The following is a 14846-nucleotide window of genomic DNA, read 5'->3' on the forward strand; positions in this document are numbered from 1 at the left end:
CATAATAATAATAATCCATAAAATATTAAGAGATACTTTTAAAAAGAGATGTCATCATATCCAGTGCTTAATAACCAACTTTGATAGAATGAAAAGTTTTTGGAAGAAATCAAAAGCATTTGGATTCAGGATGAAGGTCATTCTATCCTCAATTATCTGTCTGCTATTAGAGTTCTTTCAAAGATGCTTATGATGAACCTATAGGTTTTAAGATGAAATTCCCAAGGAGTTATTTTTATCCATCTCTGCAAGGATCCACAGGATATTAATTATCAAATAAGATAGTAGGATAACAACATGTGAAAGATTATTTCTACTTGAATCAAAAAAGATGAGAAGAGGGAGAATCTTTAAGATTTGCAAGGCACTTTATAACAGTGACCTCACTGTTTCAGAAAACAACCTGCTAAGTAAATATAAAAAAGAATAATGAGAAGTTGAGATCTATAAGGAATTACAATAAGGAAATGAGAAAAATCTGTATTTCATATGGTTATCCTCTGTAATGAAGAAGATATAACTTTTATTCTACGTACCTTCAGAGTCAAAACAGAGAGAGTTGATAAAACTTTCATGGGCATCAAATTCTTGTAATAGCTGACCATGAACTTCTTTCACTTTAACATTCCACACCCTGATCACAGAATCATAACAACCTGTAACTATCAGATATACAGCAACTGGGTGGAATTTAGCTGTATAGACAAAGGAAGGATGAGGGAAAACTTTCACAGCAGCTGTGCCTTGGCTTTCAATCTTCCACATTCTAGAAGGAAAAGTCATATGATGTTAGATACACATATACACACATATGCATATATATGTATCTATACACACATATACATAGAGAAATAAATTTTATAAGGTATAAACACAATTTTTTCTAACATCTTCAAAATAATGTAAAATAGAGATTTAACCTGACATTAATTCCATGGCTAAATCCATTAATCATTATTTCAAAGATGATTCTCATCTGACATAGTATCACTGACTTCTGATAGTTATAAATAAAAGATATATATTCACGTTCTATGATTTTCTAACTTGTGAGCTTATCAGCAGAGGTTAGATACGTACTTCAATGAATTAATAAGATATTGTATAAAGCTAGAGAAGCAGCATCATGGTGGAATAAATAGAAAGCTACCTTAGAACCAGGAAGAGATGGGTTTAGCCCTCCCAACTAAAAAAAGTGGCTGTGTGACCTTGGGCAAGTCACTTACCTCATTCCATTAGGTAACTCTCTAAGATGATAAATTATACCAAAAGTAGAGCAATTTTTCCTCAGAAGCAATTTGCTATATTAATGAAATTACAAGTCTGAAGCTCACCCACCATTCTCAAAATAGAAATGATAAACATTACTAAATGAAACTTAAAACCTATATTACAATCCTTAACATAAACTGAAGAACTTACAGGAAACTGTGTTAAGAGAGTAAATGCTCTCAGAGTCAGGTGACTAGGCTCACTGAATTAAATCTGTTATTATCTGTGTAACTTTGGGCAAGCCTCTTTACTTCTCTAAGACTCAGTTTCTTCCTTTTAGATTATATGCACAAGACTTTTCTAGAATAAATTGTAGGTACTCAGAATGTTCACTTAATAAATGAGAGTGGTGACATGCAAGATTAGGCTTAGAACTCTTCCTAATAAGCAGTTTATCATACTCTTTACATTTTCTATGGGCTAAAAGATCAGAAGCAGTGAAATTTTAAGCTATTTTTTTCATGATCTGAAATAGAGAGGGAAAACAGCAGCTTTTAAACAGCACATCCAGGGGTGGCTAGGTAGCACAGTGAATAGAGCACCAGCCCTGTAGTTAGGAGTACCTGAGTTCAAATCTGGCCTCAGACACTTAATAATTTACATAGCTGTGTGGCCTTGGGTGAACTACTTAGCCCCATTGCCTTGCAAAACCTAAAAATAAATAAATAAACAAACAGCATATTCAAACTAGAAAGTTAATTGTTTAAATGCAGAAAAATATAAATGAATAATGTGAAGTATTATTTCCAAGATTTAAAAAAAAATGTTATAAAATAAAGATGTATCCACAAGCTCTGAAAATTTCCAATGAAATTTTCTGCGTTAAAAAAGAAATTACTAAAGTTGTTAACCATTGTCCCTATCCTAAGGACTAAGTCACTTGAAGGGTCAAATCCCTGAATAACTGTTTTAAGTGGATACTGACCTGGAGTGAGGAAACCCTGAGCTCACATCCAGCCTCAAACACTTACTAGCTATGACCTTGAGTAAAAACCTTAATTCTGCTTCAGTTTTCTCATCTGTAACATGTAAATAATAATAGCACCCACCACCCACGGTTGTTGTGGGGATTAAATGAGATATTTGTAAAGCCCTATATGAAAGCTTGCTAAAATTATTAAGATAAAAATTGTATATCTCTAAGAAAGAGGCAAGGGAGATGGATATAAAGGAACAAATATTAGAACTAAGATCAGGATTATAGAAATTTCACAAATAGGCAAGTGAAAATCATGGATGGAATAAAGCATGACTGAAATAAGAATAAAATAAAATTCCACTTCAATGTACAAGTATATAGCAACTAATGCAAATCCTATTTTATCACTATCACTAAAAAATCAGAGAAGAAATATTTAAAGAAAAAAAAATTCGCCAAAAGTTTGTTTGGCAGTATAGCACATCAAAAAGTTAAGCCAATAAGAGACAGAACATCCTACAGGACATACGCTCTGGACTACAACCTGAGTCATTTTCTCTCCATCTCCTCCTCTACTGCCTCTCTCTCTGCCTCTCTCTGCCTCTCTCTCTCTCTCTCTCTCTCTCTCTCTCTCTCTCTCTCTCTCTCTCCTCCCCTCCCCCTCCTCCTGTTTCTTTTCCTTCTTCTTATCCCATTTACAATGGGATCTCTCCAATATAGAACCAAATAAGTGTTTTCATGTAAATTGTTCTGTTTGATCCTTACAACTTGGCAAGACAGGTAAATGCAAAATGATCATCTTTCATGTTACACACGTGCCAACTATGGACCAGGGAGTCACAATACTATGAAAATAGTGGAACTGTTGCCCATAGCTTGGTCTTCAGGGTCCCAATAAGTATTCTTCTCACTATAACATGATCCTTTAATGTGCATTTTTTGCTCTACTAATTAAAATGAAAATGACATAAAGATGAATTTTGATTTGTAAAAAAGATTCCCATGGAAACAAACATTCATAAAGTTATTAAAATTGGTTTTAGAAACTTGTAATGAATATGTTCTGATTAGTAGAAAATTTAAAATATACAAGGATAAATTTAATATACATTAAAAACAGTGCTTAGCACAGAAAGTTAATATTAGGTAATCAATTTGTAAAATAAATATTTGTTATAGGCATATCAATGTGCAATGTGCCTGTAACATGGATGAAGCTTTTATTTCCCCTGATTTCCTTTTAGACTCAAATGCATTTGCAGTAACCTCTCCTGAATGATACTGACCTGACAGTACTATCAGAGGATGCAGTGAGGAGATGTTGATCATCTTTTGACCAGCAAAGATCATAAACAATATTGAGGTGACCACAAAATTCTCTCAAGTAACGTCCTGAAGGGATTTCATATACTAAAGAAAAAAATTTGAAAATAAGTTGAATAGGTGATTCACAGAGTACCATATATAAAAAAACTACATAAATATTTTGTAATCATTTGAACTGGAATTGGGCTAAGATTTATTTCTGTTGCTTTTTTTTGAAGAATTTATGAAATAATCAAATTATCAAGAGAATAAATAAAATGTCATGTCTACTAAAAAAAAGACAAGTCAGTAGTCTCAAATGCTTCAGGATTACACACAATTATACACTGAATACATAATGGAATGCTGGGAAATAGTGTTCACCAGAAGGGTCAGGAGACTGGGGTTCAAAAATCCCACCATGACACCACAGTTATGAGTTGTATGAATTAGGGTAAATCATTTAATCTCTCACAAACTCATCTGGATTCCATTTCTGGGAAATGGAGATAACAGTTGCACTACTTGAACTCAGAAAATTATTACCAACCATAAAGATAAAAATAAGGTTTCACAATCAATCAAGCCTTTATTAAAATAGTACTTGTCCTAGGAACAGTGCAAAACACTAAGGATACAAAGACAAAGACAAAAGTGAAACAATCCCTGACCTCTAAGGGAGAAGACAATGCACACAGACAAACACACACACACACACACACACACACACACACACACACAAACACACGGAGGGATTTACAGAAGAGATACAAAATAAGCAATTAATTTTGGGGCTCTAGAAAGGTAGGAGATAAGATAATAAGATAATGCTTGGGCTAAATCCAGAAGGAATGAGGGACTCCCAGAGGGAGGGGTAAGGAGGACATTCCAGGAAAGAATTAGAGAGAGGAAATGGGGCTGGTGTGTGTGTGTGGAATCATGAGTGGTCAAGCCTGGCTTGGCACACATGGTCAGTCTACAGGGCACTGAAGAAGTTCTTATTGACACCAAAAAAGTAAAAGACAATCTTTGCCCATCTGGTGAAAGTTTACCTCAATAAATACATACAAACAACATGTACATAATTAGAAAATAATAAATAGAGGGAAGGCACCAGAGTTAAAAGGTTGGAAAAAGTTTTCAGAACTGAAGGAAACCAGTATACCTACATTAGCTGAAATGAGGAGGAAGAGCATTCCAGATCTGGGGGACAGTCACAGAAAATGAGGTCTTATTTGTGGAAGAGCCAGGAAGCCAGTGTCCCTAGATCAAGGGGTATGTTGGAGAACAAGACGGAAGATGACTGGAGAGTAGAAAGAGGGCTCGATCCTGGTCGGGGGGAGAGGGAGGTGCTGCACTTTAATGAGTAGAGGGGTGACAGGGTCAGATGTTTTGGTAGCTGAAGGGAAAATGAATTGGAGTAGGGAGAGACTGGAGATAGGCAGACTCAGATGAGAAGAAGAGTCTGTGTAGAGGGATGGCTATGTCCAGGTAGAGAAGGGGGGCCTATATGAGAGATCTAAAAGTAAAATCAACAGGCTTTGGCAATAAAAAGGTGAGAGACAGAAATTCAAGATGACTCCTAAGTGGTGAGCCTGAGAAATTTGGAGGGATGTTCTTGCCCTCTACAGTACTAGGAAATATAGAAGTAGAGAATGATTTAGTTGTAAAGATAATGAATTCTATTATGGTCATGTTGAATTTAACTGTACGTTCCAGAGGAGTACTGGAGATCAGCAGGGATTAAGGTAGTATAGGTAGATTTGATAATCATTAGCAAAGAGATGATCATTTAAAATATGGGAATTGATGAGATCATCAAATGAATTAACTTGAGAGGGAGAGGAGATAATAAGGTCCCAGAACAGAACCCTGAGGGCACCTGTGCTTAGAATACTTCATCTGGAAATATTTCATTTAAATTTCATGTTTTAATAAATTAAAACATTCTCAAAATATAAGGAGTCCTTGGCATTGATACAATTAGAAATTGTTGGAGCTAAAACAGTGGAATAATATTCCAAACTATATATTCAAAATGAAAATTTTCAATTTCATCTCTTTTACGTTACTTGAAGTATTTATAAATATTCACTTCCACCCAGTGGTTCGGATACTAATACAATACCACTTTAAATAATTTAAACCTCATAGTTAAATTATAAAGGAAGAACAATTTGCCTACTATTTCACTCAAATATGTATTTCTTCTGCTTGTAAGAATTTATTTAGACTAACTAATTAAGGGATAGCTAGGTGGTGCAGTAACTAGAGGGCCTGAGTTCAAATGTGGCTTCAGTCATTTGCTAGCTAGGTGACCCTGGGCATATCACTAAACTTTGTTTGCCTCAATTTCCTCATTTATGAAATGAGCTGAAGAAAAACAAAGCAAACCACTCAAGTATCTTTGCCACGATATCCCCATATGGGATCACAAAGAGTTGGACACAGGTGAAATGACCAAACAACTAATTGTAGTATATTTATTGCATCAAACTCTCATTCTCATTTAAATATACACTATAATATTTGATCAGTATGTAAGATGGTTGAAACCTAAATTAAAATATTCAAGATTCTAAACCATTCTTTAAATTTGGTCTCTCCTTACATACCGATTCTTTCTCTGAAATCTGATTTCTGATTTCATGACACAACTGAAATTTGTTTTCTTAATTATGAAATCTCATGAACTTTCTCAGATCTATACCTCATGACTTCTCCATTATCTGACCCTGTTGGCCTCTCCTCCTAGATATTTCTTTTTCTTTAACTCCTTAACATGAGAGTAACTCTCTTCCCTCTTCTACTTCTTTGACACTTTGACCTGATCTCCTAAGCTCACCATACACATGATGCACCCTAATTCTTTGGTGTATCTCAAGGTTCTTGCTCAGCCCCTTCCCTTCCCCCTCTATTCACTTATTTGGTGACCTTATCAACTCCCATGATCAACTTTTTATACAGCTAAGCCCTAGTCACATCTTCTGATATAAAATCCCATATTACCTATCAATTATTGGACATTTCAAATTGTATGTTCCACAAACAGTAAAATTCAAGTTGTTCAAAATGATTCATTATCATCCTTCCCAAACCCAGCATTTTTTATAATTATTAGACATAATTTATCTTTATTTTGTTTATTTTTGAATTTTACAATTTATAGCCAAATCTCACTTCCCTTGCCCCACCCACCACAGAAAGCAGTCCATTAGTCTTTACATTATTTCCATGGTATACACTGTTCTAAATTGAATGTGTTAAGAGAGAAATCATATCCTTAATAAAAATAAAATAGGATAGCAAGACCACATAATAAAATAAGTTTTTTTAATTAAATAGTTTTCGTTCTTTGTTTAAACTCCACAATCCTTTCTCTGGATACAGATGGCATTCTCCATCACAGATACTCCAAAATTGTCCCTGACTTTTGCACTAATGGAATGAGCAAGTTCATTAAGGTTGATCATCAACCCCATGTTGCTGTTATGGTGCATAATATTCTTCTGTTCTACTCATCTCACTCAGCATCAGTCCATGCAAATCCCTCCAGGCTTCTCTGAATTACCATTCCCCCCCTGATTTCTAATACAATAGTTTTCCATAATGTATGTAGTCCACAATTTGTTCAGCCATTCCCCAATTGATGGACATTCACTCAATTTCCAATTCTGTGCCACCACAAATAGGGATGCTATGAATATTTTTGTACAAGTGATGTTTTTACCCTTTTCCATGATCTCTTTAGGGTACAGACCCAGTAGTTGTATTGCTAGATCAAAGGGCATACACATTTTTATTGCCCTTTCAGCATAATTCCAAATTACTCTCCATAAAGTTTGGATAAGCTCACAGCTCCACCAACAATGCATTAGTGTCCCAGATTTCCCACATCTCTTCCAACATTGGTCAGTGTCATCAGTGTCCTTTCTGGTCAATTGGCCAGTGTGAGAGGTGTGAGGTGGTGCTCAGAGATGCTTTAACTTGAGTTCCCTAATAAACAGTGATTTATAGCAATATTTTATAGAACTAGGGATAGCTTTGATTTCCTCATCTTTAAATTGCCTCCACATATCCTTTGACCATTTGTCAATTGGGGAATGGCTTTTTTTTATTAATTTGACTCTGTTCTCAATATATTTTAGAAATGAGTCCTTTGTCAGAAATGCTAGTTGTAAAAATTGTTTCCCAATTTACTACATTTCTTTTGATCTTGGTTACAGTAGTTTTGTCTGTGCAACAGTTTTTTAATTTAATGTAATCGAAATTATGTAGCCTGTTTTTAATGATGTTCTCCATCACTTCTTTGGTCATAAACTGCTTCCCTTTCCATAGATCTGATAGATAAACTATGCCTTGATCTCCTAGTTTACTTATAATATTGTCTTTTATGTTTAAATATTGTATCCATTTTGATTCTATCTTGGTATAAGGTATGAGGTGTTAGTCTAATACAAGTTTCTGCCATACTAATTTCCAACTTTCCCAACAGTTTTTAAGGAAGAGAGAGTTTTTATCGCAAAAGCTGGACTCTTTGGGTTTATCAAACAGCAGATTATTATAATCATTTCCTGCTATTGTATCTAGTCTATTCCACTGATCCACCACTCCATTTCTTAGCCAGTATCAGACAGTTTTGATGACTGATGCTTTATAATATAATTTTAGAACTTGTAAGGCAAGGCCACCTTCTTTTACACTTTTTTCCATGAAATTCTTGGAATTTTTATTATTCATATGAATTTACTTACAATTTTTTCTAACTCATTAAAGTAGTTTTTTGGAATTTTGGTTAGTAAAGTACTAAATAAGTAGTTTAATTTAGGTATAACTGTGTTTTTATTATATTAGCTCGGCCTATCCATGAGCACTTGATATTTGCCTAGTTTTTTTAAATCTGATTTTATTTGTGTGAGAAGTGTTTTGTAGTTGTTTTCATAGTTGTTTCATAGATGTTTCTGAGTCTGCCTTGGCAGGTAGACTCCCAAGTATTTTATACTGTCTGAAGTTATTTTCAATGGGATTTCTCTTTCTAACTTTTGCTGCTGTATCTTACTATTAATATATAAAAATGCTGAGGATTTGCGTGAGTTTATTTTATTTCCTGCGACTTTGCTAGTTGCTGACTGTTTCCTAGTAGTTTTTTAGATGATTTTTTAGGATTCTCTAGGTATACCATTATGTCATCTTCAAAGAGTGAGAGTTTTATTTCTTCCTTCCCAATTCTAATTCCTTCAATTTCTTTCTCTTCTCTTATTGCTGAAGCTAACATTTCTAACACAATATTGAATAGTAGTGGTGAAAAAGGGAATCCTTGTTGCACCCCAATCTTATTGGGACTGCTTCTAGCTTATCCCCATTACATATAATGCTTAGGAACAATCTATTTATTCCTACCTTCTCTAGTGTTTCTAGTAAGAATGGGTGTTGTATTTTGTCAAAGACTTTTTCACCATCTATTGATATAATCAAATGATTTCTGATAGTTTAATTAACTATATCAATAACAAACCTAACAGTTTTCCTAATACTGAACCAACCTTACATGGCTGGGATAAATCCTGCTTGGTCATAGTGTATTATCCTAGTGATAACTTGCTGTAATCACTTTGCCAAAACTTTATTTAAGATTTTTGCATCGGGGCGGCTACGTGACGTAGTGGATAAAGCACTGGCCTTGGAGTCAGGAGTACCTGGGTTCAAATCCGGTCTCAGACTAAGACACTTAATAATTACCTAGCTGTGTGGCCTTGGGCAAGCCACTTAACCCCATCTGCCTTGCAAAAACCTAAAAAAAGAACAGATTTTTGCATCTATATTCATTAGGGAGACAGGTATATAATTTTCTTGCTCTGTTTTGACTCTTCCTGGTTTAAGCATCAGCACCATATTGGTGTCATAGAAAGAGTTAGGCAGAGTTCCATCTTTACCTATTTTGCTAAACAGTTTATATAGAATTGGAAGCAATTGTTCCTTAAATATTTGATAGATTTCACTTCTGAGTCTGTCTGGCCTTGGAGATGTCTTCTTAGGTAGTTCAATAATGGCTTGTTGAATTTCTTTTTCAGAGATAGGGTTATTTAAATATTTAATTTCCTCTTCATTTAATGGCAACTTATATTTTGTAAATATTCATCCATTTCACTTAGATTATCAAATTTCTTAGCATACAGTTGGGAAAAATAATTCTGCATTATTACTTTAATTTCCTCCTCACTGGTGGTTAATTCATCTTCTTCGTTTATGATACTGGTAATTGTGTTTTCTACATTCTTTTTAAAATCAAATTAAATGCAGTTTATCAATTTTACCATTTTTTCATAAAATCAACTCTTGGTTTTATTTATTAATTCAATAGTTTTCTTGCTTTCAATTTTATTAATTTCTCCTTTAATTTTTAAAATTTGGTATATGATTGGGGGTTTTAAATTTTATTTTCTCTAATTTTTTAGTTGCATGTTTAATTCATTGATTTCTTCTTTCTCCAATTTATTTATGCCAGCATTTAAAGATATATCCCCTGATAGTTGTTTTGAGTATATCCTCATGAAGTCATTAGTTTCCACATTAGTTTCAATGTGTTGTTTTATTATTGTCATTATCTAGGATGAAATCATTAATTCTTTTTATAATTTGTTGCTTGATCTACTCATTCATTAAAATGAGGTTATTTAGCTTCGAAATTGTTTTAGGTCTATCTCTCCTTGGCCCATTATGGCATGTGATTTTTATTGCATTATGATCTGAGAGGGATGTAGTCACTATTTCTGCCTTTCTGCATTTGATTATTAGGTTTTTATGTCCTAGTACATGGTCAATTTTTGTGTAAGTGCCATGTATTGCAGAAAAAATGTATATTCCTTTCTATCCCCATTCAAATTTCTCCAAAGGTCTATCATGAAAAGGTTTTCTAACACTTAATAAAGTGTTACCTACTTAACTTCCTTATTGTTTATTTTATGGTTAGATTTATCTAAAGCTGAGAGTGGGAGGTTGAGGTCTACCACCAGTAGAGTTTTGCTGTCTGTGTTCCTGTAACTCATTCAACTTCTCTAAAAATTTGGATGCTATACTTGGTGCATACATATTTAGAACTGAAATTGCCTCACTACCCATGGTACCTTTTAGGAGGATATAGTTTCCTTCCTTATCTCTTTTAATGAGATCTATTTGTGCAGTTGCTTTTTTCTGAGATAGGGATTGCTACTTCAGCTGAAGCAAAATGTATTTTTCTCCAACCTTATCTCTCTGCTTCAAATGAGTTTCTTGTAAGCAGCATATTGTAGGATTCTGATTTTTAATCCAGTCTATTCATTTATGTTTTATGAGAATTCATTCTATTCACATTCAAAGTAATATTTACTCTTTATTGTCCATGCTATCTTCTCTCTGTTTATATTTTTCCCCTTTTTTCACTTTATCCATATTACCCAGTATTTTGTTTTTGGATACCAAAACCTTCAGTATATTTGCCCCCTTGTGTCCAATGCCCCTCCCCTTTCTTTCCCCTTTCCCTTTGCCCCTTCTTCCATCTTTTAGTCCCTCTTTTCCTCCCCCATCCCCCATCCCCCTTTCCCCTTTTTATATTTGAAAGGTAAGATAAGTTTCTCCACTTAATTGAGTGTGTGTGTACATTAACTTTAGGCCTGATTTGATGAGAGTAAGATTCAGGTGATTCTTACCTCCTCCTTTCTGCCCCTCTTTTGAAATAGGTCCATTGTACCTCTTTATGTAATGTGATTCACACCATTCAATCTCCTCCATCCTCCTCTTTCTTTACTGCCCCCCCTTTTTAAGGAGATATTGTTTTTAAATCATTCTATAAGAGTCATGGATAAGTCATGAGTGTCTATCACTTTTGGCTAAGTATATTCTCTCTAATAGAGTTACAATTCTCAAAGAGTTATTGGATAGCAGTTTTTTTTTTCTTTACCCTTTCTTTAAAAACCTCATGTGTCTCTTGCGTTTCCTATTTGATGTTCAAATTTTCTATTTAGCTCTGGTCTTTGCATCAGGAAGAGATGGAAGTCTCTTATTTCGTTAAGTGTCCAGCTTTTCCCCTGGAAGAAAAGGCTCAGTTTTGCCAGATAGTGGCTTCTTGGCTGCATTCCAAGCTCCCTTGCTCTTCAGAATATCTCATTCCAGGACCTTCCATCCCTTAATGTTGATGCTGCCAGGTCCTATGTAATCCTTACTGTGGCTCCTTAGTATCTAAATTGCAGGATTTTCTCCTTTATCTGATAGTTCTGGAATCTGGCCACAATATTCCTTAGTATTTTCATTTTGGGATCCCTTTCTGGAGGGGATCAATGTATTCTTTCAAAAACTATTTTTGCCCTCTGGTTCTATGATATCAGGGCAGTTTTCCATCACTAAATCTTAAAATATTAAGTATAGGCTTTTTTTTCTCTTCAATGTTTTCAGGAAGCCCAATGATTCTTAGGTTGTCTCTCCTGGTTCTATTCTCATGGTCAGTGGTTTTACGTATGAGGTATTTTACAATTTCTTGTATTTTTTCAATTTTTTAGTTTTGGTTAACAGATTTTTGTTGCCTCATGATGTCATTAGTTTTCACAAATTCCATTCTTTTTAGAGAAGAATTTTCATTTACCTTTTGTAATTCCCCTTCCAACTATTTTTGAAGGAGTTTCCCATTTATCCAAGTATAGTTTTGAGAGAATTATTTTCTTTTTGTATTTGTCCAATTGTATTTTCCAAGGATTCGTTTTCTTGTTGTGAAATATTTTCCTCTTGCAAGGTGTTGATTTTGCAAGGTGTTTATTTTCTCTTGTTTCTTTTCCCAATTTTTCCCATTGATTTTTTTTTATTGCAAGGTAGTTGGGTTAAGTGGTTTGCCCAAGGCCACATAGCTAGGTAATTATTAAGTGTCTGAGGCCAGATTTGAATTCAGGTACTCCTGACTCCAGGTCCAATTCATTTTTAAACTCCTTCCTGATTTCTTCTAGGAAGTCCTTCTGGGCTGGAGACCAATTCTTATTCTCAGAATTTCTAGATGTCTCTGAGTCAGGGTCTTTACCTTCTCATAGTTTTCTATGGAACCCCCCTTCCACTGGCCTTTCTTCATTTTCCTATGATTTTGTATTGGGGGTAGGGCTGGCTCACTAGAGGCTTTGCTCACTTGGTTTAGTAACTCCAAGTGGGGCTTGCCACTAGTTACTTTCTATGCAGTGTCTGTGGCCTTGATTTGAGGCCCTCTTCCTAGGCCTGCAGGTGGTGAGGGGTGGCAGCAGGGTCTGAATTATCCTTGAACAAAGTGAGCTGTGCCCTTGGGCAAGAATGTTGATCTCCCTTTCAGCTGAGGGAGCTCTGCTGCCCACATCTGAGCCTGGGGGTCTTTTACTGTTTTTGCTCTGAGAAGAGGACTCAACTGAAAATATGGAGCTCACCATCCCAAGCCAAGTGATCAATGTCCAGCAGCACTCTCTGTGCTGGAGCTCCCCAGACCTCCAGTCTCGTGGTCAAAGTCTCCATGGCTGATCTTAGATTAGTCCAGCTTTCACCCTACCCCCACTGGCTCCCTGCTCTCTTCCCCTGGTTCACCCATGATCGCAGGAGACAGATCTTTCAGTAGATGTTCTTCTCCTAGCTTCTCTTACTCAGCTTTGTTGAAGGATTTCTGTTAAGTGGTTTCTTTCATATTATTCTTGAGGGAAAACCAGGAGTCCTTAGCTCAGTGCCTATCTTCTCTCCATCATCTTGGTCAGGAAATAAAACCCATTCTTTTATAAAAATATCTCATTCTATTGGAATATTATTTCTTTTCTAATCTCCAAATCCCTATTGCCACAAATAGCAAACAAACTCTTCTATCTGGCTCTCTCATTCCCACAATTGACAGTGTAGTCACATTGAACATTATGATGTTCCTCAAACATAACCTCCCATTCCAGGTTCCAAGCATCTGTTATGGCTGTCTTCCATGTTTGAAGCACTCCCTTCCTCACCTTGGTATCTGAAAATGACTTTTTTTCCCTTCCAAGACTCAGTGCAGCCACAAACTTCTACATGAAGTTGTTCTTTATCCTCCCTTCCTAAATTGCCAAACAGAAAGCTGAGTTATAGAGAATTGTTCCTTGAAATGCAGAATTTATGATGAAAAATCAGACTTAGTAATTACTATAAGAAATAACAGAAAGGTTAAACTCAATGAGCTTCATTTTAGTGATCACTTTAGGCCGTTCAAGGAAATCTCTTCTCTCCTGTTCATCTCATATGATTTAGATGTCTTTCCCTCACTATCTACTACTTCATTTCTGTCACAGAAGTGGTCCTTCTACTTGTCAATTCAACAATTCAGCATGTATCCTTGATTCCCAGTCCATCCCATCTTCTCCAGTAGAGTGTCATCTCAATTATCCCCACTTCCTCATTAATTTTCATTCTTTCCCTACCTATTTCCTTCTTGCCTACAAATATGTCCATGCCTTTTTCACCCCTAAAAATCCCTGATCTTTATCCTTTATCATTATTTATATCTCTTTCCTTTTATAGTTAAACTGTAATCAATACCTATCTTCATAACTGCTCCTTTGACTCTAAACCTAGTTCAATCTGGTTGCCAACTTTATTCAACTCAAACTGTCCCCTTCAAAATCACCAAGGGTTTTTTACATGCCCAAACTAAAGAAATTGCTTGATAACTCTACAGTCTTTGATGCTGTCAATTGCCTTCTTCTCATATATAACATACATCATACATATATATACAATTGATATAAAATATATACTATATATACATATGTGTATATATATATATATTATTCTTCCTCTTTCATTCTCCTGACACTTCTTTCTCTCTCTTCCTCCAAACCCTTCCATTTATACTTTCCTCACTTAGTAATTTCATTGGCTCATATCGGTTCATTTATCATCTCTATGCAGAAGATTCCCATATCTCTAGATCCAACTCTAGTTTCTCTCCTGACTTTATTCTCATATTAACAATTGCCTTTTGTATTTAGCTGTCCCATAAGTATCTCAAATTCATTGTGTCTAAAACTAAACTCATTTTTCCTATCAAAAGTCTTCCCTCTTTTGAACTTATTACTTTCAGATTTCCTTCACCAATTGCTTACTGATCATTTTAAAATGGATTCAACATAACCAAAAAAGAGAAATTATAAGCTTTGCCCTGAAACTCCTCTGAGTTTCTGTATTTCTGCCAAAGGCACCATCATTTCCTTTAGCCTCAGGAAATTTTAATCTTGCTGTTATCCTTGATACTGTTTCACCCTAGATATCCAATCAGTTGCCAGAACTTGCCACCATTTATACTTTCACACTCCTCTTATCTCAGTTGTTTTTATGTCCTTTAATTCCATCTTGA

The 14846-nt window shown here is 35.1% G+C and overlaps 1 protein-coding gene across 1 annotated transcript in view; it reads right to left on the reverse strand.

Moving 5' to 3' along the window:
- Nucleotides 1-14846, reverse strand: part of AHI1 (Abelson helper integration site 1) — a 282116-nt gene that overhangs the window by 199978 nt on the left and 67292 nt on the right. Inside the window, 2 exon segments of the mRNA XM_074187648.1 lie at nucleotides 537-766; nucleotides 3478-3601. Of these exon segments, the coding sequence (XP_074043749.1) occupies nucleotides 537-766; nucleotides 3478-3601 (354 nt within the window).

The sequence above is a fragment of the Macrotis lagotis genome, chromosome 5, assembly GCF_037893015.1.
Source record: "Macrotis lagotis isolate mMagLag1 chromosome 5, bilby.v1.9.chrom.fasta, whole genome shotgun sequence".
Taxonomy (NCBI): domain Eukaryota; kingdom Metazoa; phylum Chordata; class Mammalia; order Peramelemorphia; family Peramelidae; genus Macrotis; species Macrotis lagotis.